General features: G+C 36.4%; 2 protein-coding genes across 5 annotated transcripts in view; both read left to right on the top strand.

Moving 5' to 3' along the window:
• Window positions 1–24,133, top strand: part of LOC120084213 (RNA helicase, ATP-dependent, SK12/DOB1 protein) — a 55,572-nt gene extending 31,439 nt beyond the window's left edge. For all 4 annotated transcript variants that reach the window (XM_039040111.1, XM_039040112.2, XM_039040109.2 and 1 more), the window contains exons 18-23: window positions 15,048–15,201; window positions 15,336–15,786; window positions 20,009–20,223; window positions 20,346–20,584; window positions 23,366–23,492; window positions 23,586–24,133. In XM_039040111.1, the coding sequence (XP_038896039.1) occupies window positions 15,048–15,201; window positions 15,336–15,786; window positions 20,009–20,223; window positions 20,346–20,584; window positions 23,366–23,492; window positions 23,586–23,798 (1,399 nt within the window). In that variant the 3' untranslated portion in view covers window positions 23,799–24,133. The remainder of the gene's footprint in view (window positions 1–15,047; window positions 15,202–15,335; window positions 15,787–20,008; window positions 20,224–20,345; window positions 20,585–23,365; window positions 23,493–23,585) is intronic.
• Window positions 10,946–11,764, top strand: LOC150034409 (uncharacterized). Its single transcript, XM_090316348.1, has 2 exons — window positions 10,946–11,312; window positions 11,630–11,764. The coding sequence occupies exons 1-2, from the start codon at window positions 10,946–10,948 to the stop codon at window positions 11,668–11,670; spliced, it is 408 nt and encodes a 135-aa protein (XP_090172474.1). The 3' UTR covers window positions 11,671–11,764.
• Window positions 24,134–26,598: the final 2,465 nt, after the last annotated feature.

Below are 26,598 nucleotides of genomic sequence, written 5' to 3'. Positions count from 1 at the left end.
GAAGTGGGATGGTGGAACCCCTACAACACTTGTAAGCATGGAGCGAAATGGGGATGGACTTCCCTCCCTCTCCCTTATGGGGTTTGGGAATAAGCTGTTCTTTGGGAAATGAATTAGTTTGTTTATGTCTAATTGGTGAAGTACCCAATCATTATCCACTGCTAAAGAGAAGAAAGCTCGAATAATATTTAGTTTTGCTGGGGGGAAAGGTTTTTAGTAATTAATATCACAGAATTGAGTGAATCATTTTGCAACCGGTTCTACTTTAAGCCTATCTATTTCTGCATTGGCTTTGTATTTGATGGTGGAGATCCATTTGCATCATTTAGTTTTCTTTCCTAGGAGTAGGTTTGTTATTTTCCATGTATTCTTCTTCTCCAAAGCATTTATTTCTTCCAAAACAACTTTCTGCCAATCAGTGTCCTTAAGGGCGTCATAAGCATTACTAAGGATTTGTATGTTGGATAGGTTAGAGGTGAACATATACTTAAGTAAACAATACAATTTTAAAGCTTCCTAAAAACATGTTAAAGCAATTCCTATGATGTAGCCTAAGAGATAAAAGGATAAACTCTCTTTACAAATTAAATCAAAATCTTTATTATCGATTAAAAGTTGTCTGTACAAGAAGACAATTTCTCAATTTATAGAGAATTGAGAAGCAAACTAATCCTAATTCTAATTAATCTAAGAAATTAATTATTTTCCTAATAAACCAAGAAAACTGATCCTAATCCTAATCAATTAAAGATTTAACAAAGATACCCTAATTTACCATAATCCTATTACATAACTCTAGCATTATCATAGTGAATATTTTGGATTTTATTGTTGAAGAGGTCGAGTATATGACATACAAATTTTAAAATATGATAGTAACCTTAGACTTTACTTTCATTAAAAACACCGAAGGGAGTTTAGTATGATCACCGATAAAAAAAACATAGCTCCTGTTATGGTTTTAACTCTACAATCCCCCAAATATGTTATGCATCATAGAAAAAGGATGAGAGAGCTCGTAGTTACTTACCAGGTATGAAGATCGAGTTTTCTTAGCCAATTCACACGACTCACGTTGAAAAACTTGAGAACTTCTACTAGAAATATCTGAAAAAATACGTTTCAAATACATAAAATTGGGTTGGCCTAAATGATCATATCATAACATCATTCTACTATCCTAATTGTCTGTAAAAGCAACAAAAATAGCTTTGTTAACACCTAACTTCTTGACTAGAGATTTGGGAATATCTGGGATGTAGTGACCCAATGATTATTTAGCATTGCCAATTTTCGTCCTCGAATTATAATGCAGAAAAATACAACTGCGTGAGTGAAATGTTGCAATGCAATTTTTTATAAAAGTGAGTTTGCTTATGGATAAAAGATTGCATTTAAGGTTTGGAACATGTAGAACATTTTCTAAGCTAAGATGTAAAACACAAGAACATTGTTTGTTCACACTATCTTAGAGTAATTCCCATAACGTGAGGCTCTGATACCATGTTGTTTTGCCAGGCAAAGATTTTGTTTATTCATCTTTGTACAAAGGTACAACCCTAACTCTAAAGAGAGGAGATTAGCCAAATAATGCAATGGAGAGGGAAATGAAAGAATTAAATGCAAAGAAAAGGAAATTACAGAAAAGAAAAAAACTTAATAAATACAATGGAAAAAGCTTTCCTATTTTCAACCTTTAAAAAGAACAGCAATGCTCTCCTTCTCGAATGGCTCAAGAGATTTACTCAAGAAGATGAATCCCTATGGAAGAAAATGATTATTAGTGATGTAAGAACAACCTTTGTTATTCTTGGTTCTTTGTTAGTTTCCTTTTAAGTCTTGTATTTTTCCCATGTATTAGTTCCGGTTCACCTTCTTAACCGGTTACCCATCCTTTCTGTTGAAGGCCCCTCTGTCTTCTATAAATAAAGCAGTCCATCATCAATAAAGTTTGAGGCATTCTTCACTTGTGTGCATATCAAGTGGTATAAGAGCCCCCGATCCAAGGTTGATTTATTTTCAAATTAGATCTTTTTTCACCCACAAAATCCATGGAAATGAAAGCATCCACCACAGATTGCCGATTGCAAGAAGTGGAATTGGCCATTGTGGACATTAACAAAAGCCTATTCACACCCGGGCTATGGATCAACTCGCACAACGGTTCACAACCTTTGCTGTAACTCAATCAGACAAATCCAAGGGCCCTAGATAACCGAGTAGCTAATGTTTGAGAGTTGAGTGTCCATGAAAGAAGGCAAGAAAGGATTCGAGATTTCCCTTTACCTGGGTTTATGGTTGACAATTCTGATTCCTCTTATGAAGAAGAGGAGTTTTATCAAGAACTTCAAGTTAGGAATCAACGAAGACAAAATGGAGATCTAGAAAACCAAGAACACCCTAATTACAATATCAAAATGGATCTTCCAACATTCAATGGTCGTATGGACATTGAAAGGTTTCTAGGTTGGGTCAAGAACGTTGAAAACTTCTTTGCCTACACCAATATTGTCGAAAGGAAGAAGGTTAAACTAGTAGCATATAAACTTCAAAGAGGTGTATTGGCATGGTGGGAGCAAATCGGAACAAATAGGAGATATTATGACAATCCTCCAATTCAAAATTGGCCCAAGATGTCGAGGTTAATGAAAAAGAGATTTCTTCCTATGAATTGTCAACAAGTTTTATACGGTAAATATCAAATTGCTAACAAGGAGATCGATCAATTGCTTATTACATTGAAGAAACCATCGACTTGGCGCTTGGAATAACATACCAGAAAATGAACATCAACAAATTGCAAGATTTGTCTTTGCTTTGCGTGAAGATATTATAAGGTTAGTAAGATATTATCTTGCTGATATGATTTCTTTGGCTACCAAGGTTGAAGAAGGAGAGGAACTAAAACCTGCAAGAACTTATCCAAGGAGGACTTCTTGGGACAAGCAACAATTCACTTCCAAGAAAACCAATCTCGATTACATTCAAAGCATATCTTTTGAAAGAACTACCCATGTTGGATTTCCTTTTATTTCTCTTGTAATATTGGATGTTTAATATGTATATATTTATTATTTATGTCTGTAATATTTTTGCCTTTTTTGGTTGTTGGTCTTTCTCCTATATAAGATCTTGTATTTGATTCATAAGTAAGAAGAATAATACTAAAACTTTTTTTCTAAGAAAGAAAAAGAGAGAGAGAAGAAAGAAAACCCTAAAAACCCTAGCTTCTACTGCCGCCGATCATCCATCTCTGCTTGATTGCCGCTGCCGGTCCTTGAAGCTTCATCGAAGCCACCGCCTAGCTCCACTCCAACCGAATTTCAGTCGCCGCTGCCAACTTTGATGTCCTTCATGTTTGTAGATCTGCCCTACTCGACTTAGACCCATTGTTTTTCAGACGTCTGCGTAGCCCTGCTCCGTTCTCCGCTCGTGGTTCAGTTCGCGTGGGTCTTTTGGGTGGAATTTTCTGGAGATTTGTTTGTGGCTATTTGTTAGATCCGCGCGTGGGTTTCCCATCAACCTCAGATCCACCGTCGTTCAACTAGCCCGAATCTGTTGCATGTCCACCCAACTCTGGTCGTCCATACTACTACATCGGCGCCGTCATGGGTTTCTCCAATCTACCGCCCAACATCATTTATCGTGTTTATGTGGGTTTCATAAGATAAGTTCGGTTCGGTTGGATCGGCCCAGTTCAATCAGTCAGCCCAGTGGATTCAGTTTTAGTTCAGCTGGTTTGGTTCGGTCCGATTCAGTTAACTTCAGTCAAATGGATTTGAATTCGGTTTGGTTCAGCAAGGCTGGTATAGTTTCTTAAATTGGCTTGATTCGGCTCAATTTGTTAAACCGGTTTGGTTCGATTCAAAGCTTTTTTCTTTTTCACTCTAACAATGCAGATTTGTTGTTGGCTCAAGCAACCCTAGTATGGAACAAATTCATCAACTCTTGCAATTATTACAATCCAATTTATTATTTGGTAATCTTTGTGTTTCCTTGGCACAAGTAGGTAACTATCCTCAAGCCTTTTCTTGTAATAGTTCATCCCCTTGGATCATAGATTCTGGGCTATTGATCACATGACTAGTTCATCTCACGTTTTTCATTCGTATTCTATTTCTTATGAAAATAAAAACATTAAAACTACAGATGGTAGTTATTCTCCTATTGCAGAAAAAGGAACCATTAAATTGACTGATAAACTTTCTTTGCAGTCTGTTCTCCATGTCCCTAACCTAGCATGTAACCTATTATCTATTAATAAACTTTATCGAGATTCTAATTGTCGAGTTATCTTCTTTGATTCTCATTGTATCTTTCAGCATCAAGAGTTGAGACAACAGATTTGGAGCGCTAGGATGCTTGATGGTTTCTACTATTTTGATCGAAGTTTTTTTTAGTAATAAAATAACTCAGGGTCTTAGTAGTATCAGTTCTCTTCCTGGTCGTGAACAAATCATGCTTTGGCATCATAGATTAGGACAACTCAATTTTCACTACTTAAACATTTGTTTCCAAATTTGTTCAAGAATATGGATTGTTCCTCTCTTCAATGTGAAAGTTGCATCTTTGCAAAAAGTCATCGATCCACATATTTCCCAAAACGATACACGGGCTCCAAATCATTTTATCTCATTCATAGTGATGTTTGGGGTCCTAAAATTTTGACTCATGATGGTAAAAATGGTTTATTACTTATATTGATGGTCGCACACATGTATCTTGGATCTATTTAATGACGAATAAATCTAAGGTGAAAGATTTTTTCAAACATTTTTATGATATGATTGGAACTCAATTTCAAACGAAAATCAGCATTTTATACTTTGATAATGGAACTGAGTATTTTAATGCATATTTGAGTGATTTTTTAAAGGATAAAGGCATTTTACATCAGTCTACATGTCGTGATACCCCTCAACAAAATGGGATTGTTGAACGAAAGAATAGATACATTTACTTGAAGTTGCACATACCATAATGTTTCCTATGCATGTTCCTAAGTATTTATGGGGGGAAGCTGTACTCACGACTACCTATTTGATAAATAGAATGCTTAGTAAAGTCTTGAATTTTAGAACTCCTTTGAATGTCTTAAAACTTTTTTTCCAACTTGTTACATATATTCTGATTTACCCATGAAGATTTTTGGTTGCACTGTATATGTTTACATACCTAGTTTTTCCCGATCAAAATTTGATCATAAAGCTACAAGGTGCATTTTTTGGGTTTATGCTTCACATCAAAAGGGTTACATAAGTTTTGATCCTTAGACAAACTTTTTTTTATGTGAGTATGGACGTGTCTTTCTTAGAAAGACAACCATATTTTGACAAAAATTCTCATCAGGGGGAGAAGTCAAATTTAGAAGATAATTTTTGGGATATATCTGAATCATTTCCTTATGTTAGTCACCTTGACATTTCTGTCCCAAGTCCTTCAATGTCAGATATAGAAATGTCTCATTAAGGGAGAGATACTTCAAATTGATCCTATAGGTCAAATTCTTGAGTTAAAGTTTTATGCTAGAAGAGCCAACAAGCAAAGGAACCGATTCTCTACACGAAACCAACTTGAAATTCCGATAAATGATGCTGGAAATTCTTTGCCAATTCCCGACGGTAAAAGGTCTGTTGATCCTTCTCCAATTTTGAATGTTCAAAATGCTTTACCTATTATTTCTGATCTTGATATTTCTATTGCTATTAGAAAAGGTACTAGGACTTGTACTAAATATCCTATTGCAAATTACATCTCACATGACAAATTGTCGAATAGCCATAAAACCTTCCCATCTAGGATAGACAACTTATTTGTTCCAAGGAATATACAAGAAGCCCTAGATGATCCAGATTAGAAAGTGGCTGTTATGGAGGAGATGAATGCTTTAAGACAAAATGGTACTTGGGAAATAACAAACTTATCCGAGGATAAGAAGATTGTGGGGTGTAAATGGGTGTTTACAATAAAGTGTAATGCTGATGGTAGTGTTGAAAGGTATAAAGGCAGATTGGTAACTAAAGGCTTTACTCAAATCTACGAAATTAATTATCCGGAGACTTTTGCTCCAGTTGCAAAGATCAACTCCATTAGAATCCTGTTGTATCTTGCAACTAACTTAGATTGACCTCTTCTTCAATTAGATGTTAGAAATGCTTTTCTCAATAGTGATTTAGAAGAGGAAATGCTTATGATTTGAAATGGAATTTGGAAATAACAAAGTTTGAAGATTAAAGAAATCATTATATGGTCTCAAATAGTCTCCAAAAGCTTGGTTTATTGAACGCTTTGGAAAAGCAGTCACTAGTTATGGATACCAGCGAAGTCAAGTAGACCATATAATCTTCTATAAACACTTTGAGAATAATAAAACTGCTATTTTAATCGTCTATGTTGATGATATTATTCTCACATGAAATGATGCAGAAGGTTTGGTTGATCTTAAGAAAAAGCTTGCAAGTGAGTTTCAAATCGAAGACTTGGGAACCTTAAAATATTTTTCAGGGATGGAGTTTGCAAGATCTAAAAAAGGGATTTTTGTTAATCAAAGGAAATATGTTATTGACTTGACAGATTTATTTGGTTGCCGGACAGTAGACACACCTATCGAACCGAATCTGAAATTACAAGTTGCAAGTCCTGAAGAAGTAAAGGACAAAGATAAATACCAAAGACTTGTAGGTCGATTGATCTACTTATCTCATACACGTCCAGATATAGCATTTGCAGTTGGTATGGTGAGTCAATTTATGCATTCATCGGGACCTACTCATTTCGAAGCAGTACAGAATCCCAAGATACTTGAAAGGAACTCCAGACAAAGGTGTATTATTCTAGAAACATGATCGTTTTTAAGTTGAAGCGTACACTGATGCTTGGGCTGGAAGTACTACTGATAGAAGATCTACTTCTGGCTATTGTTCGTTTGTTGGAGGTGGTTATATGGCGCATTAAAAAACAAAATGTAGTAGCCAGGAGTAGTGTTGAAGCAGAATTTAGAGCCTTAGCCCATGGAATTTGTGAAGGTATATGGATCAACAGGATCCTTGAAGAGCTGAAAGTGTCTCAAAAGAGTCCTATATAAGCTTATTGTGATAACAAGACTGCCATCGCTATAACTCATAATTCAGTTCTACATGATAGGACAAAGCACATTGAAGTTGACAAGCATTTCATAAAGGAGAAGGTTGATGTAGCTGTAATATGCATATCTTATCTTCTGACAACAAAACAAATGGCAGTTGTGCTAACTAAAGGCCTTTCGAAAAGAAAATTTGATAAACTTCTCAGCAAGCTGGCTATGGATAACATTTACAAATCAGCTTGAGAGGGAGTGTTGGATTTCCTTTTATTTCTCTTGTAATATTTGATGTTTAATATGTATATATTTATTATTTATGTCCATAATATTTTTTCCTTTTTTGGTTGTTGGTCTTTCTCCTATATAAGAACTTGTATTTGATTCATAAGTAAGAAGAATAATACTACACTATTCTTTTCTCAATTTCAACAACCCAAGATGAGAATGAAGATCATCTTCCTAAGGGAGCATCCACTAGTAAAGGAACCGAAGGTACAAATTTTAAAAAGAACTCCAACATCCCTATAATCGTTCTACATTGGAAAAGTGTTTTAGGTGTAGACAACAAGGTCCCTTATCAAACGAGCGCGCATGAAGAACTCTTGCCATAAGAGAAGAGGAGAATAACGTGGATGATCAAGAAGTAGTAGAATTGGGCGATGACACAAATTTCATTCATGTTGATGATGGTGATCAACTTTGTTGTGTCCTTCAAAAGATCCTCTTCACACCAAACTAAGAGACGTGCTCTTTTTAGAACACGTTGTACAGTGAATGGTAAGGTTTTCCAGGTAATTATAGATATGGTATTAGTGACAATGTAGGGTCTAAAAAATTAATTAATGCCATTAGTTTAGAAACAGTACCACATCTCAACCTTTACAAAATAAGTTGGATTAAAAAGGGTGGAGAAGCTATTGTAAATCAAATATTTTTGTTCCACTCTCTACAGGAAACCATTATACGGATCAAATAGTTCGTGATGTTGATATGGATATTTGTCACATTGTACTAGGAAGAGCTTGGCAACATGATAATCAAGCTTTACACCGTGGTAGAAATAATACATATGAATTTATCTGGTTAGGTAAGAAAGTCGTTCTTCTTCCTTTAGGAAAGCACGAGGATAAGAAACTTTCTAAACCTTCTTGTCAATTATTTACTCTGACCCATAAGGCTGATTTCCTAAAAATTAAAGACCCTATCATTGCTTTTGTTGTCAAACAAGATACTACACTACACAACATACTAACCCAAATGAAGTATCTTCTTTATCAGACAAGTTTTCTAGTTTAATTCAGGAACCTACAAATTTACCATCCTTACGGAACATTAAACGTCAAATTGATCTAGTACCTGGCAGCACACTACCAAATTTACGACACCATAGAATCAGTCCTAAAGAATATGCTATTTTACATGCTTATCCCTTTGGTTGGATTATGGCCAAACAAGAAGGTAAGTGTGGAAGACTTTGGTGGGAACATGGCAAAGAATAGGGTCTTTTTCAATAAGTTCCTCTAGTTGAAAGCTTTATAGGAGATAGAATCATATTTTGAACAGACATTTGGGTGGAAGAGAGCTACTTGAAACCCTTATTTCCTGATCTGTACATCATCTGCAACAAGGAAAAATTCCACTATTGCATAATATTGGAATGAAAGTCATTCTGACTGGGATCTTAACTTCAGAAAATGGCCGTTTCATTGGAAGCTGAACTGTTGGATGGGGCTTGTTGATTTCTTAGATTTGGTGCAGCTTGGGTGGGGCATGGACAGTGTGAGATGCACCTTGGACTTTGGAGGACTCGGGAAGTTTACTACCCCTACTCAGTCTTCCTGAAGCTTACTGAAACAAGACCTACCATCAGGTCCCCTCATATTAACTTGATTTGGAAAGCTAAAAATCCTCAGGTAAAGGTTTTCTCTTTGATCTCTTGCTCATAGGAACCTTAAAACGAATGACAGATTATAAAGTTTGAAGATGGGCCTTGTCTCCTTACATATGCCACCTCTGACTTGTATTGATGGATCCTGTTTCACGTTAGTAATATACCTGTCTAATATGTTAGTGGTTTGGTTTGGTTTTGTTTGTTTGTTTGTTTTTTTTTCTTTTTGATTTCAAAATCATTGGTCGTGAATAAATAATTGATGGTTTCCACTTAATCCTAATGAAAGCATAATAAATGGCTCTGTTGAAGTACGTTGAATTAGCCCTAAGGGCATTTTTGTCTTTTTACTATATTTGCTAAATTAGGGTTTCACCTCATTCTATTTATATCTGAGGTTGGGTCTATTGTAAATATGACATAAAATAATAAGTCCTTTTCTACCGTGGTTTTTCTTCCCTGAATTAGGGTTTTCCACGTAAACTCCTTGTGTCGTCTTCTTTTTCTACTTCAATATGGTATCAGAGCAAGGTGATGAAACTCTAGCCCCGGTAGAAGAAACTCAGTCATCAAACTTGATAGGTGAAGGTACGCTGACTAATGAGGCTGTGATTCAAGCAGCGGTTGACCGCTATCTCCGAACCATCATCCCAGGTGGCTCAGCCGAACAGATCCAGCTGGCGAGCCGAACAGCAGGTGGTGGGATTGCTCCAGCTGGCGCACCAATTAGTTTCCAGTCTCAGCCGTTCCAACCGAACACCATTGATCGGACCTTTCCAGCTGAACAGCAGATGGTGGTGGAAGGTCACGCTTTCCAGCTGGCGCACGCGAACGGGTCACAACCGATCGGACCCTCAACTTCGCACACAACCGTCTCAGCCTCGCACGTTCCCCAGCCGGTGCACGCGATTGATCTACAGCTGATCGGTACCTCGGCGTCGCACAGAATCGGATCTACACCAGACGGTCATGGGTTTGCTCCAGTTGCCGGGTCGGGTCAGATCGGCGCGATTTCTTCAACCTCGTAGTCGATCGCCGAGCCTTCTGTCCGTTACCCACCATCACAGCCGTCTGGGAGCAGCGCCGGTCACGGGTTGCCGAACTTTGCCGCTGGTGGACTTCCGGCAGTAACTTCTTCACAGTACCATGGTGGACAGCTTCTTCCTCATGTATATCCAGTTCAGCCCCAGTTTCGAATGGGTGATTCCATTGAAGAAAATCCCATGGTTTTTAGACAGAAAAATTCCAGATCTGAATCTCATGGGGAACTCCAACAACAATTAGTTAGTCTTCAGCAACAGATGGTCGCCCTGGGAGCCAGATTGAATGGCCATGATTCTTCCCCGATGTATTCAGAAAATCCGGTATCAATGTTTCCTACTCTTCCAACTTCTAATCTTTTATCTGGAACAATTGGAAATTTTGCAGGAATGATCATTGGAGAGAAGTTGAATGGGCAAAATTACTTCTCTTGGTCCCAAACAATTAAAATGGTTCTTGAGGGATGCCATAAGTTTGGATATTTAACTGGAGAGATACCACGACTGAATCCTGGGGGCCTTCAAGAGCGTGTCTGGAAGGCAGAGGATTCTTTGCTCCGCTCAATGTTAATCAGTAGCATGGAACCACAAATCGGGAAACCCTTACTCTATTCAGCCACTGCCTGAGATATTTGGGATGCAGTCCGAGGGTTATATTCGAGGCGTCAGAACGCATCCCGCCTGTATACTCTACGTAAACAGGTTCACGAATGCAAACAAGGGAGCATGGATGTAACGTCATACTTCAGCAAGATGTCATTGTTATGGCAAGAAATGGATCTATGTCGGGAGTTCATCTGGACTTGCCCACAAGATGGAATTTAATACTCCAAGATAGAAGAGGTTGAGCGTGTGTATGATTTTCTTGCCGGGCTGCACCCCAAATTTGATATTGTTCGTAGTAGAATACTAGGGCAGAAACCAATTCCGTCTCTCATGGAGGTCTGTTCAGAAGTTAGATTGGAAGAAGATAGATCGAGTGCAATGAACGGGCCAGGTGTTACCACTGTAGAGTCAGCTGCCTTCGGGGTAAAGTCCGCTGGAGCTGATGGTGACAAGCAGAATAGTAAAACACCCTCAGTTTGTGAGCATTGTAAAAAACAGTGGCACACGAAGGATCAGTGCTGGAAATTGCATGGTCGCCCTCCAAATGGTAAATGTCGCCCTCCGAATGACAAGTCGAAATCTAGGCGTGCTCTAGTAGGTGAATCAGTTGAGGGGGCTGCACAACCTCAGACACAGCCTCCAGTGACTAATCCTGGTGATTCAGGTACCATAGGAATCGGAACAGTTGCTCAATCAGGTAACCCTCAATCTTTTAGTTTCCTTGTTGAAGGGAATGAGTTATGGATTCTAGATTTAGGAGCAACCGATCACTTGACTGGCTCATCCGATCGGTTTCTCTCATACTATCCAAGTGCTGGAAATGAGAGGATTCGAATTGCGGATGGGTCCTTCGCTCCTGTTGCTGGAAAAGACAGACTGTCACCATTTCAGGGATTAACTCTGCAAAATGTCTTACATGTGCCCAAAATTTCTTACAACTTATTATCAATAAGCAAAATAACAAAAGATTTGAACTGTAGAGTTGTCTTCTCACCAGATACTGTTTTGTTTCAGGACTTGAGCTCGGGGAAGACGATTGGCACTGCCCGATATGACAGAGGCCTATATTTCCTTTCTACAGATGCTTCCTCCAGAAGCTTGTTTAGGACTAGTCTTTTATCTTCGTTTACTATATCTGAAACAAATTATTTATTGTGGCATTTTCGTCTTGGACATCCTAGTTTTTAATATATGCGATATTTGTTTCCTCATTTATTCCATAATGTGAATGTTTCTTCATTATCTTGTGATGTCTGTATACGTGCTAAACAACCTCGCGTGTCGTTTGTTTCTCAACCCTATAAACCTACCCAGCCTTTTCACCTGGTCCATAGTGATGTTTGGGGTCCCTCGAGCATCGCTACCCTGTCTGGTAAATGGTGGTTTGTAACTTTCATTGATGACCATACCCGACTTACATGGGTATATCTCCTTGCTGATAAGTCCGAGGTTTTATCTACCTTCAAACAGTTCTATACCACTGTATTAACACAGTTTAACACAAAGATTGCCATCCTCCGAAGTGACAATGGTCGTGAGTTTGTCAACCACACCTTCCAGGAATTCCTAGTGTCAAAAGGGATCATCCATCAAAACTCGTGTGCATATACTCCACAACAAAATGGGGTAGCTGAACGGAAAAATCGCCATCTCATTGAAGTTGCTCGTTCCTTGATAATTCCAGCGTCTCTTCCTTCGTACCTGTGGGGAGATGCGGTTCTTACCGCAGCTCATCTAATTAATAGAATGCCTTCACGAGTTTTAAAGTTTCAAACTCCTCTTGAGTGCTTCAAAGAGTCCTATCAGTCTACCCGTCTTATTCCTGAGGTTCCTCTTCGTGTGTTTGGGTGTACAGCCTTTGTTCATACTCATGGTCCACACCGGACTAAGTTTGCTCCACGAGCTAAAACATGTGTGTTTGTCGGGTATCCCCTTCATCAGCGAGGCTATAAATGCTTTCATCCATCTTCCAGAAAATATTTTGTCACTATGGATGTCACGTTCCTTGAAGAAAAACTGTTCTTTCCCGTTAGTCATCTTCAGAGGGAGACCACGAATGAAGAGACTAACAATTCCATGTACTCCATACCCATTAGCCTCAATCTTGAGCCTAGTCCGAATCTTCCTGAACCTGAGCCTAGTCCCAATGTTCCTGGACCTAGTCTACCTAGTCTTGAACCTAATTCTGCTTCTGTTGTTCCCGTGTTGGTTCTTCCTACTAGACAAGTGCCCTGGATAGCATACTATAGGAGGAATCTCAGAAAGGAAATTCAGGAAACCTCTGGTGTTCCATCGGAAAGTGTCCAAGCCTCAGAACCAGCTCAGGTTCAAGATCCCATTGTTTCAAATGAGAGTCTTGAAGAAAAGTCTGGGAACATAGAAAATGATGAAATGAGCTCAGAGAAGGTTGAAACTTCAGGAAGTAATGAGATGCTGAAAGATCCTCAAGAAGATGCAGAATTGTCTCAAAAGTCTGATACTGAAGAGGGACAGACGAAAACTGACAACTATGATACCACTCTGGATATGCCAATTGCTCTGAGAAAGGGAACCAGGTCATGTACAAAATACCCTTTGCATAGTTTTCTGACCTATAGTAACTTATCTCATTTTTTTAAGGCTTTTACTACTCAGCTAGATGCTCTAACAATACCTACCAGTGTACATGTGGCCATGGAAGTTCCCGAGTGGAAAGCAGCAGTAATGGAGGAAATGAGAGCTCTTGAGGCAAATAAGACTTGGGAGTTAGTAGCTCTCCCTAGGGGTCACAAAACAGTTGGTTGCAAATGGGTGTTCACAGTGAAGTATAAGTCTGACGGAACACTGAGGTATAAAGCCAGGTTAGTTGCTAAAGGATTCACTCAGACGTATGGGATTGATTATTCAGAAACTTTTTCCCCAGTGGCTAAGTTAAACACGATTTGTGTTCTTCTGTCTGTCGCCATGAATAAAGATTGGCCCCTACATCAACTAGATGTAAAGAATGCATTCCTAAATGGTGAGTTGGAAGAGGAAGTTTATATGAGTCCACCTCCAGGTTTCGAAGCTAAGTTTGGGAATCATGTTTGCAAACTCAGGAAGTCTTTATATGGGTTGAAACAGTCTCCTAGGGCCTGGTTTGACAGGTTCACCGTGTTTGTTAAGTCCCAAGGGTTTGTTCAGGGGCATTCTGATCATACCTTGTTTACCAAAAAATCACCCTTGGGAAAGATTGCTGTGTTGGTAGTGTATGTTGATGACATCATCCTATCAGGGGATGATACGGCAGAAATTGCTAAGCTAAAACAAAGGATGACAAGTGAATTTGAAATTAAGGATCTTGGTAGTTTAAGGTATTTTCTAGGGATGGAAGTGGCAAGATCAAAAGCAGGAATATCTGTTTCTCAGCGGAAGTACATTCTGGACTTGTTAAAGGAAACAGGAATGACCGGATGCAAACCTATTGACACTCCTATTGAGGTCAATAGCAAACTGAAAAGTGTTTCGGAAGGAGTTCCTGTGAATAAGGAGAGGTATCAACGCCTAGTAGGAAAACTGATTTACTTGTCTCATACTAGGCCCGACATCTCCTATGCTGTGAGTGTAGTAAGTCAGTTCATGCAGAGTCCATATGAGGAGCACATGGAAGCTGTGACTCGAATTTTGAGATATTTAAAGTCCACCCCTGGGAAGGGCTTGGTGTTCAGGAAACATGACACACGAAGCATCGAGGCATATACTAACTTAGATTGGGCCGGATCTGTGACTGATAGAAGGTCAACCTCAGGGTACTGTACCTTTGTATGGGGAAATTTGGTAACTTGGTGGAGTAAAAAACAGGGTGTAGTGGCCAGAAGTAGTGCTGAGGCAAAGTATAGAGCTATGAATCTGAGAGTGTGTGAAGAAATCTGGTTGCAGAAAGTTTTATCTGATCTTCACAAGAGTAGTCCGGGGCCCATGAAGCTGTATTGTGATAATAAGGCTGCCATCAGTATTGCGAATAATCCCGTGTAACATGATAGAACCAAACATGTGGAAATTGACAGACACTTTATTAAAGAAAAGTTAGACCGCGGAGCTATTTGTATTCCCTATGTACCTTCAGTCCAACAGATTGCAGATGTTTTTACAAAAGGGTTATCGAGACAGACGTTTGAAGCTTGTATTAGCAAGTTGGGTCTTGCCAATATCTATGCCCCAACTTGAGGGGGAGTGTTGAAATACGTTGAATTAGCCCTAAGGGCATTTTTGTCTTTTTACTATATTTGCTAAATTAGGGTTTCACCTCATTCTATTTATATCTGAGGTTGGGTCTATTGTAAATATGACATAAAATAATAAGTCCTTTTCTACCGTGGTTTTTCTTCCCTGAATTAGGGTTTTCCACGTAAACTCCTTGTGTCGTCTTCTTTTTCTACTTCAATAGGCTCATATATCTATTTTCTGGCTGTAGATGTATTAAAGGTGAGCCAACCATTGAAGAATACTACGAGTTATATGCTGAAGCTGAGAAGCCTAGCAACCAGATCTCAGAAGCAGTCATGCAATCGTCTGCAATTCAACAATTTCTTACTCCTGGAAGAGTGGTCATTATAAAATCACAGTCTGTGAGTTCTTATGACAATATTCAGATTAATGTACCATTTGATATGATGTGGACTTCCATTTATATTACATTTTCACCTTGATTTATTTATTTTTAAAATGTTATTATAGCTAAACTCAATGTCACTATTACCAGGCCAAAGATCACTTACTTGGAGTCATTGTCAAAGCCCTTTCTATAGTTAGCAGGCAATACATTGTTCTGGTGCTGAAACCTGATTCACCACCTGTCCAAAGTTCCTCAAGTGGTGATTTAGAAAAGAAAATGGAGGATTTGTCCCAAGGCTACTTTATGGTACCAAAATCAAAACGCGGTCTTGAAAATGATTATTATTCTCCATCAACACGTAAAGGATCTGGTGTTGTGAATATAAGATTACCACATGCTGGTGCAGCAGTGGGCGTAAGTTATGAGGTTAGAGGAGTCGATGCCAAAGAATTTTTGTGTGTATGCAGTAAAAAGATAAAATTAGATCCAGGCAGGCTTCTTGAAGAAGTAAGCAATGTTGCTTACTCCCAGACAGTTCAACAGCTTTTGGATATAAAATCTGATGGGAAGTACCCTCCGGCCTTAGATCCATTAAAAGGTAGCACCTTTATTACCTTTATATAAACACGACAAACAATGTTATGCATTGGTGAATCACTCGACATAGCGTGCGTTCATTCTTATTCAATAGAAATGCAACTTTTGGATGCATGCTTCTGTTAATGTATTGTGCATATTCTGTTACAGTCAAGCTACCTAAACGTACCTTTATTTCCCTTTCTTTTGATGGAAGTTTAAGCTAACTACTAGGAATTTTGAACGTCCTATTTTAAGAAGAGTGAATACCAGAGATTTGCCAGACAGACACACTTAGACATGCTTTTGAGATATGTTTGATACGTGGCTTAGTTTGACTGATCTTATGTTTTTTCTTTTCCAAATCATATTGGAAACACGTTGGGCATGCTCATGACACATAGGAACATTTTATGTGGAGAAAAGAAAATGAAGAAAGGTATTAAAAAAAATGACCGTCCCTTTTGAAGACTAGGAATATTTACATTAAGGAACTAGGTAGTTAAATAACACATAAAAATCTATATAAACTAAAGATTTGTTTGGGAAATGTATTTATTTTTGCCAGACGGCTTTTCGCAGATTTTTGCCAATTTGGAGGTTTTTTCACAGCTTTCTACAATATTTACTACACTCATCTTCTTGGATTTTTATAATTACAGCTTCTCACTGATTCTTGCCAATTGGAGGGCTTTTCTTCACCCACTTGGCTTTCGGGGATATCTCATCCCCTCACTTTATATATTTCACTTTTTTTTTTCATTTTGGATTAATATATTCTCGCTTGATTGTGGTTTTTCATATCCCTTGATTTTGTATCTTAATTTGGATTACTGAATTTTCATTGTAATCTTAAATATGGCCTGTATTGTTGCATAGGGGGTCTTTCTGTTTAGGTTGTTTTGGTTTATTGGCTGTTAGTTGGCGTATTCTTTTGTACATTGAATTTTTGGGATAGTCTTCTTGATTGTATGCTTGTTGGCTAAAAAAGCAGACACTTTGGTTTGGATGATGTGTCAGCTTGAATATGTGTTCAATCTTCTATCACTCTGATATTTGTTGGATACGTGTCGAGCATGTGTTAGCATGTGCCATATACTAGTTGTAAGTATTGGTTTAAGACTAGTTAGGCAATGTCTTAAGCCTAATAAATAGGCATAAATATTAATATAGGAAGCCATAATAAGTTTGAGATCGTAATTCATCAAACTCAAAATGATTGTATATGATTGTATATGCTTATTGGATTTGTTGTATAAAAATAATATATATTTATAAAAATGTATATTCAATAAACATGTCCTTGCCAGGGCTTAAATTTTATAAAATAATGTGTCATTACGTTTATGTCTCGAATCCTATAAAGCATAGACACTCCATTTTAGGCAGAGTGTTTGTGTCAGACACGGACACGCTTTGGACACATGTCCGACATGAAAATTTATCTTGTTTTTATTTATTTATTTTTTATTTCAAAGACGTGGGGATAGGCCTAGGACACTTCCTGGACTCGTGAAATTTTTAGAAGAAAAAATGGTTCAACCTTTTATGTTGGACCCAAATTTAAAGCTCAAATGTTAAACTAAGATTAAAAAAACAAAACAAAAAAAAAAAAAACTCATCTTTTTTAACCAAAGATTAAAAAGAAAATAAACATAAAAAATTGAAGTTAGAAACCTAAATGTTTCATCTGACATTTTATGCTTTTTCTTTTTTAATGGAATGCATTTAGTATTTTATGCTAAGGCTAAATTATAAAAGATGCCCTACTTTGCACTTTGTATAAAAAATACTCTTAAACTTTCAAAAGTTTAAAAAATACCTTTAAACTTTTAAACATAATTCAAAAATACGCTTATCATTAGTTTTGGATGGAAACCATTAGTATTTTGTTTCAAAGATACCCCTAAACTTTCAAAAGTATAAAAAAATATCCTTAAACTTCAAAAGTTCAAAGGTACTCTTACTATTAATATCTGAACAAAAACTAACGGTAAAAGTATTTTTGAACATTTTTGGAAGTTTAAGAGTATTCTTGAATCTTTTAAAAGTTCTAAGAGTTTTTTTGACACAAAGTACAAAGTTTAGGGGTATTTCATATAATTTAGCCTTATGTTAATGATGTAGGATATCTGTTTGTTGTTAAAAGATCTTATCTTGTTGGATCTTGGTTATCTTGTATTTTCTTCTTGGTATTTCCTGTTTCCGGGTGATCCTCTTTTGCTGTACACATCCAATTGTTAGTTCTTATGTTTTCGACTTATTCTTGTTTTTAGTTTAGCCTTTTATCTTTTGTCTCAAGGCTTAGGCTCTAGTTAAATTAGTTCAGCAACTAACTTCGGTTATAAGTTTTTCCAACCTATTTTTCAACAAGAGCTTAACTCAACTGACATCTGTATGTGTTAAGAACCAAAAGGTCCGTAGTTCAAGTCCCTTGTTCCCAATTTGTACTCAAGTTTTTCCAACCTATTTAAATAGCTACTCTTTTTCATTGACAATAACTTTTGAAGCATTATTCAAAAGTTACTTAGTCTACATCAGTTAAATTCATATATATCCTAAAAAAAGAGTGTATTCCCAACGTGTCTGTGTTCTAGTGTATTTTTTTTAGACTGGCATATCACTGTGTCATGTCCGTTGCTAGCGTTCGCGCTTCTTAGCTTGAATCTCTATCCGTGCTTCTTATGTTCGAGATAAGAAATTCATAAAGTAGGTTGTGTGGCTTCTCAGAAGAATTTGTTAGGTTTCTTATCTCCCCACTCTCAGTAAAACCCAGCAAATATAAACAAGAACAGGGGAGTATGAACCCTGCTACGGTATCAATTAAACTCTATGAAATATCTGGCACAAGTTCACAAACGAATCCAAAAGAACAAATACAAAATGGACTGGACAACTGAAAATAAATAGCAACAAGAACAAGATAAAATGGAACCAGCACTTTCGAGACAGCTAGGAATTCTTTCCTCTTCTCAGCCTTCAGCCAAATTCCTCCTCTCTCTAACATCACCCAGGAACCCCTCTTAAACCTCCTCAGTGGTCCCCACTTATAACTGAATTCTTTAGCTCACTTTCGGTGCCTCGTTAGCCTCCTGTGAAATTCCCCTATTACCCAGTTGAGAATACTTATAAAGTGTTAAATGTCATATAATTAAATTTATCTTCATCTATTAGCTTAACCTTTTGGATAAATCAATGATTTAAGATGGTATTAGAGCAGGTGGTCTAGGGAGGTCCTATGTTCAAGCCTTTATATTTTTGTTTTCTCCCCAATTAATATTCATTTCCACTTGTTGGGTCTTCTTCATATTTAAAAGCCCACAAGTGAGGGGGACGTTAGATATTTATAATTAAATTTATCTTCACCTATCATCTTAAGCTCTTGAGTCCATTGGTGATTTAAGGTAAAGGATGGGGGGTCTCACAGAATTTCATCAAGTAGTTGAGAAAAAGCAGAAAAACCACTTTAGGAAAAACACCACATTAGGCTAAACATTTTCAATACTCAGATCTCTCGAGAACCTTCATTTAACAAAAGATCCTTCAATTTCTCTCAATTCTCCTTTTGATACTGATGCTTCCGTGCTGATTCAGAGGTCAGTGTGAGTAGTGAACCAAGATTGCTTTACAAACGCTCTAGTTTCTTTATTTCAGGATTATGATAACGAGTCTTCTCTTCATCCTTCCTCAGTTTCAAGCAAATTTGATTCTCTTATTGGATCTTCTGGTCTTTAGTTGTGTCCTACCTTTGTTATGGCATCTGTGGTCGGACTCAATTTTATTTACTGCAGTTTCCTATCATTGGTTTGTCACGAAGTTGTTTCTTTCTCAAGGCTTTTGGATGAGTGTTTTGTGTTTAGTGAAGAGTTTTATTTTGGTCGTTTTGTGGTTTAAGACTCGTTGTTTGCCTCCTGGTTGTTTTCGTTGTCGGAGTTTAGATCTGTTGAGAACCTTTGCATGCTACATGTCATTTATTCGCATGCTTGCATCTCAAGCACAACTAAATCTCAACGGTACCTAGTTATTTATCCAGAATTTAGTCTGCGTGGAAGATGTGCATATCCCCCGTACATTTTGAGATCTTAATGTAAAGTTTGAGGTATCAATGCATTTAAGTGTACTTGGAGGTCATCACAATCCAATCGGTTGTACATTTTGTAGCTGTTGTCATTCAAGAAAGTTATTGTATGCATCAATTTAAGTATTCATCTATTTGATCTTACTTTAATGTTGTTCCTTTTTAGACTTGAAGTTAAAAGATGTGAATCTTGTGGAGGCGTACAAGGATTTGACTGACATATCGCTAAAGATGGTAGTTAACAAGTGCCATGGGTGTATAAAATTGGGGGAGCACCTGAAATTAGCAGCAGAGATAAAGAAACACAAAGAGGAAGTCAATAACTTGAAGTTTCAAATGTCAGATGAAGCACTTCAACAAATGCCAGACTTTCAGGGCCGGGTACTCATTTGTTTTCCTGGATATATTGTTTTTTCTTAAAAGTCAACTTATTATTATTATTATTATTATTTTGAGTTTGATATCTGGTGCAGCGGCATTCTAAATTTTGGGTTGCATGACAGATTGACGTTTTGAAGGAAATTGGCTGTATAAACGCTGACCTGGTTGTTCAAATCAAAGGTCGGGTTGCCTGTGAGATGAACTCTGGGGAGGAGTTGATCTGTACAGAATGTTTATTTGAGAATCAATTGGACGACCTTGAACCAGAAGAAGCAGTGGCATTAATGTCTGCTTTTGTGTTCCAGCAAAAAAATACGTCCGAACCTTCCCTTACCCCAAAGCTGTCTATGGCTAAAAAAAGGTACATGTTTTCGCACCTCTCTCTCTCTCTTAATTTTTTTCTAAATAGTATTATTTTTGAAAGATGCTAAAATTCTGGACTAAGGATCCTATAATTCAGTTTCATTCAGCTGGTGTAACTTGAAATTCATAATGGACCCCCCTTGAAACAACAAATTTTTTCAGACAATCAAGATTTGGTTACTGTGATTTAGTTTAAAAAGTTGTTTAACAGAAAAGATGGAATGGTAGATATTGAACATTTCTCTGCTACTGTACTTTGTCATTCCAAGGCATTCTTTATGGCAGTTGGCTTCTTTGGCCACACAGGTTTTGTTAATAATTTCATGACCATGTATATGCTACTTGACTACTTTTGTGTTAGAATTTATGCAAGATATAAATAAATGTAGAATAAACTAAATTATATTTCAAGCTCTCATTTAACAGATTAGAATGGATTATTTACTTATTTGGTTCTGTTAGAACTAGATAAGTAAACGATCACAAAATAATAAATAATAGTCATAATAAAAATGATATAATCGACAGGCAAAAAAATGCTCTCCCCCCCCCCCCCCTCCCCTCCCCCTATCTTTCCATAACTGAATTTCTGCCATGGCCTCCACCGTGAAACCACCCACCACCATCTACCTAACCTGTTCCATCCTTATTGATTGGAAAATCTTCACGCTGCAGTGTGATGCCGCCTCAAATGGACAATTAGTATTGATCTTGGAACAAGGAAAATCCACCACCTAATCCCTCAATCTCTCCTGGAAAGCGCTGGACTGGTTGGTATCCTCCTTCAATATGCTCCATCGAGATCCATGCAATTTCAAGTTCTTCAAGAAGTTCAATGATGCAAATGCCACACTCTGGTTGGGAAAACACAGTAACAAAAATGGTTACTTTGCTGAATAACCCACTTATACCACACGGGGCGCCGAACCAAGCTTTTTATCCTATCAGAAGACCAAAAATAGGGATGGTTCTCTTTCTTCTCTTTGATCTCCGACTACAAGATTGATTCGTTGGATTTACTTTGCTGAATTAACCCACTTATACCACACGGGGTGCCGAATCAAACTTTTTATCCCATCAGAAGATCAAAAATAGGGATGGTTCTCTTTCTTCTCTTTTATCTCCGATTGATTTGTTGGATTTACTTTGCTGAATTAACCCACTTATACCACACGGGGTGCCGAATCAAACTTTTTATCCCATCAGAAGATCAAAAATAGGGATGGTTCTCTTTCTTCTCTTTTATCTCCGACTACAAGATTGATTTGTTGGATTTCCTTTTTATTTCTCTTGTAATATTGGATGTTTAATATGTATATATTTATCATTTATGTCTGTGAAAGAAAGCCAAGTACTCCCACTTCAGCTAAGTGGTACCAACTCACATATTCTTCATCTTGAACACCCCTTTTTGAAGATGTTATGTTTTGCAAATGGCTTGAGTTCTTCCTTCAAGCATACTACCAATTTGGAGACTTTATCTTTGATCTTAGCAACTGCTTTGGCCTTCCACTTTGATACTTTTACTCACCTAGGCGACTTCTTCAATCCATTCGAATTGGGGTTCATGATAGCCATTAACATTCTCATTCTCTCTCGGACTTTCCAATTGTTTCTAAACTGATGGATATTAATTTAACTAATCAAAATTTGCTATCATTGTTGCTTGCTCAAATGTACCTTTGTACCTACCATCTGCAGCTTAATTGGCATCCACCGTCTCTTTGATCTTTTGGCAACACGGAACTGACATCTGTACAATGAAATCTTTGTGATCAATTGCCACTGGGATCCTAACCTGAGTTTACATTGGCGATTACTAAACTTATAACTGGAACCCTCATCATTCATCTACCAGTAGAGATGAGATTTATCTTCATCCTAGGCACAAACCTGACATTGCGTAGTACTAGCATTTCTCTACACTCCATTTTCAGATTAATATCCCAAATTCTAATGATCTTTGAAACTCCACCTTTCTCCATCCTCACTAGACTATGATGTTCTAATGTGAAAGATGTAAACAAATTTCATAGCTGAAAGTTACACTATTAATTGTCCATTCAAATCAGTGGCTACTCTTATCCGTGTTACTCAACACAGGAACAAACATCATCAATTTCATCAACTTCAACAATATTTGCCCCTGCTTTTTTTTTTTTTTTTCTTTTCTTTTCTGTTCCTCTTTCAGTTTCTTACACTGACTTGTGACCTTTCTTGTGACATTTAAAAACTCTCTTTATTTCTATTACTCCATTTTTTCTTACCGCTACTCGGTCTATCATTTTTAGAATTTAACTTGTCTTTACTTTTATTCACAACCAACCTACTGCAGATTCTTTACTATTGTCCTTTCGAATTTCCTTAGCTATATCTAAATCACAAATTCCTGAAAACTTCAAAATGTTATCTCCAATCAAATTACACATTACTGTCTTCATTGTTTCCCAAGGCAAAGACATTAACAACTAAAATACACTTCATCAGTAAACTCTACTGTTTGAAGCAATAATTTGTATGAAAATAACAATCTCGATTGATACAAATTGGCACATTTTGTAAATAAGTTCAAAGTATCATTTAAAAAATCCTTTAATCATTTTTTTTTGTAAACATTTGTTTTTATATATACTTCGTCAGTATTCTTGCAATATAACAAAATTAATACATGATTTCATGATGAGCAGCTCCAAATTCCGTTGCATTGCCTTACATATGTTGTTATTGTTCATAAATGATTTATTTTGATAAAATTTTTAAGAAATGTATTATTTATCAGATTGTATGAGACAGCAATAAGACTTGGCCAGCTTCAAGCGCAGTTCAGACTTCAAGTTGACCCCGAGGAATATGCTCGAGACAACCTCAAGTTCGGTCTCGTCGAAGTAGTCTACGAATGGGCTAAAGTAACCATTTTTCTGCAAAATGTTAATAGAACCTCTTGAGTTTGTGCTTTTGTTGTCTGGGCCTCTCAGCTTGACATGCTTTGAAAATTGCAGGGAACTCCATTTGCAGATATTTGTGAGCTTACAGATGTTCCTGAAGGCATGATAGTGAGAACTATAGTCAGACTGGACGAAACGTGCCGAGAATTCAAAAACGCAGCGGCTATTATGGGTAATTCTGCACTCCATAAGAAGATGGAAACTGCCTCGAATGCTATAAAGCGCGATATCGTCTTTGCTGCTAGTTTGTACATTACTGGACTCTGAAATGGACAATTTTAAGGTATGTTGCCTCATCCATTCTTGAAATAACAGTGAGCCAATTTAGAATAGAATGTGGAACTCTAGTAGGCGTAGAACTTGTACATTATCAGGTTCTCTCTTTGTTAGAGAAGTATTGAGATAAATTAATTAGTTTAATGATAGAAGCTTGTAAGTTTCATTAACTTTATAATTAGTTCAGTATCATCTCTTGAACTTGTATTGTATTACCAAATTATTTCTTAAGCTGAGTGAGAAAATGTAATATTTGAATAGACATTGATGCTCATGTACGAAGCTGAAAAAGTAATGATCATTTTTTTGTGATATTTTTCATACCACGTCATGTTTAGTAGTATCAGGTTATACATCTTGTGAATAAAAAGTCAGTTTTTTCCTCCTTTTTTTTGTTATAAAAAATAATTTGCATGTTCTGTGTTGTTGAATGTCTATTTCAATATCGATATTTCAATTTATGGATATATTGATAAACTATCAATATTGATGTGCTTTTGTAAATAAAAAAGTTTATAAAATTTATTTTGTTTGAAGAATTTATAAAAACTATTTAAATGAATAGTTAAGTTGATTTCACTCCCAAATTAAGTTACTGATCTTGTGTTTATATCTTCATATTGGAATTTATAGATGATATTTTTAGAGAATTGCAATGGGTAGCAAAATCAATAGGGAAGTTGCATATGTAGTTAGGGTTTCGGAGTGTACAGATTTAACAAAATTTTCAAATTTTCTTTTATTCTTTTTGATGGTCTGATTGTACCTCGAACAAAATCCCCAAGCTCTTCCTCTCTTGCATGCTCGCTAAAATTGCCAAGCTCTTCCTCTCTGTCGCTTTTGCCTCGAAGCCATGGTCTACATAACTTCCCGGGATGAATTCATCGAATGTTAGGTGCAATCATTTCGTTTGGTTCCCAATACAATAAGTATGTACTTCAAAATCTGATTCCTATTATTTTCTGTTTGAATTTTGAGAAATTAACATGACATTCTTTTTAACAGAAACAAAGCAATCTTCCATTGAAAAATCACAATCACTTGTTTCTTATCTTCTTTCAGATCTGTTTAATCCCCAATACAGTCTTTCCTCTCCTTCCTCCTATCCTATTTTCTCCTATTTTGTAGAAAACCCTTTCAGCTCTTGAAGACTGGCGTAGCTCTTCCTCATCATTGTGTCAATTTGTCGACAGTCTCCCAATGTTATTCCCCCACGTCTTCCCAAGAAAACATCACATATGAGAAATTAGATCGTGTTGTTGTATTGTCATTCTCCAATTGCATAATGTATTGTGAAGGCCATTCTAATCCATTTATTCAGATGAGAAATTAAGTCATTTGTTGATTGTTATTTCATAGGTCGGGTTTTGGATCTTTAATTGTAAATATTCCAAATTTTCATTTGTTATGCAGTTTACAAGTTTTATCTTCCTTCCATTTATTTTTCACTTTGATTTATTTTTCCTCGGAGACGCCTTTCCAAAAAAGGAAATAAAAGACTAAAACATTAAGTTGAGCGGCTCTGCAATTTTTCTCTATTGCATTTCAGATAGTAATTAGGCCACAATCTTATAGTAACCAACATCATTGATAATTAGATATCAATCAGTATAAAATAACAATCAGATAACAAATCAATATCATTAGTAATTAGTATAAGATACAAAAGTATAAAAGAATAATCAAATATCATTAAGTACCAACATCAAATAGTAATCAAACAACAATCAATATTATTAGCAAATTAGTATTATATAGTAATCAGACAATAATCAGATAATAATCGATATCATTAGAAATTAGATAATAACCAACATCAAATAACAATCAGAAAATAATTAGATAGTAAATTAATATTGTTAACAATTAGTATTAAGATAACAATTAAATTACAATTGGTATCAAATAACAACAATTATTAAATGACATTTAGTATCATTAAGGATCACCATAAGATAGTAATTAGAAAAGAAATCAGATAGTAATTGGTGTCATTGGCAATTAGCATAAGATAATCAATCAGTAATAAGATAACAATCGATATCACTAGCGATCATATAACGATCAATATCAAATAGAAATATGTTAATAATCAGTATCATTAACAATCAGTATCAAATAACTAATCAAACAACAATAAGATAATAATCGATTTCATTGAAAATTAGATTACGATCATTATCAAATAACAATAAGAAAATAATTAGATAGTAAATTAGTATAGTTAGCAATTAGCATAAGATAGCAATTAAATCACAATCAATATTAAATAACATTCAGTATCATTAAGAATTAGTATTGGATGGTAATCAGAAATGAAATCAAATAGTAATTGGTGTCAGACAATTAGTATTAAATAATCAGACGACAATAAGATAATAATTGATATCATTAGCAATCATATAACGATCAATATCAAATAGAAATTTGCTAACAGTTAGTATTGTTAACAATTTATATCAAATAATAATCAAATGGTAATTTCGATGTTGAAAAGGATGTGGTGGAAGCATTTGACAACGTTGTTGTGGTGATGTTGAACGCCATTGTGAGGAAGAATACATCCATTAGTGAGACTTTGAAATTTGCGACAAGTAAATTTTAGAGATGAAATGGTTTTACAAACTGGGACAGTGTAGTGAAAATTTGTCCAATTTTCAATTGCGGGAAATGCTAGAGACGTGTGGTTGAAAATGTGCAATAATATTATTGTAGTTGAAAATTTGTGATCGATAATACTATTTAGTGGGGAGGGAGCTAGAATTTTGTCTCCCAATTAGTACTTTGTTAC

This window comes from Benincasa hispida, chromosome 8 (genome assembly GCF_027475165.1).
Source record: "Benincasa hispida cultivar pf3 chromosome 8, pf3_genome.v1.1, whole genome shotgun sequence".
NCBI classification, from domain to species: domain Eukaryota; kingdom Viridiplantae; phylum Streptophyta; class Magnoliopsida; order Cucurbitales; family Cucurbitaceae; genus Benincasa; species Benincasa hispida.
Note: the sequence above shows the minus strand (reverse complement) of the source record. Positions and strands in the feature narration are given on the sequence as shown.

Bases quoted from the DNA above. Each gene is read 5' to 3' on its own strand.
- LOC150034409 (XM_090316348.1), top strand. From the start codon at position 10,946: ATGGAGGTCTGTTCAGAAGTTAGATTGGAAGAAGATAGATCGAGTGCA. The intron at 11,313-11,629 runs GTAACCCTCAAT...GTTTTGTTTCAG, and splicing joins CGGAACAGTTGCTCAATCAG to GACTTGAGCTCGGGGAAGAC.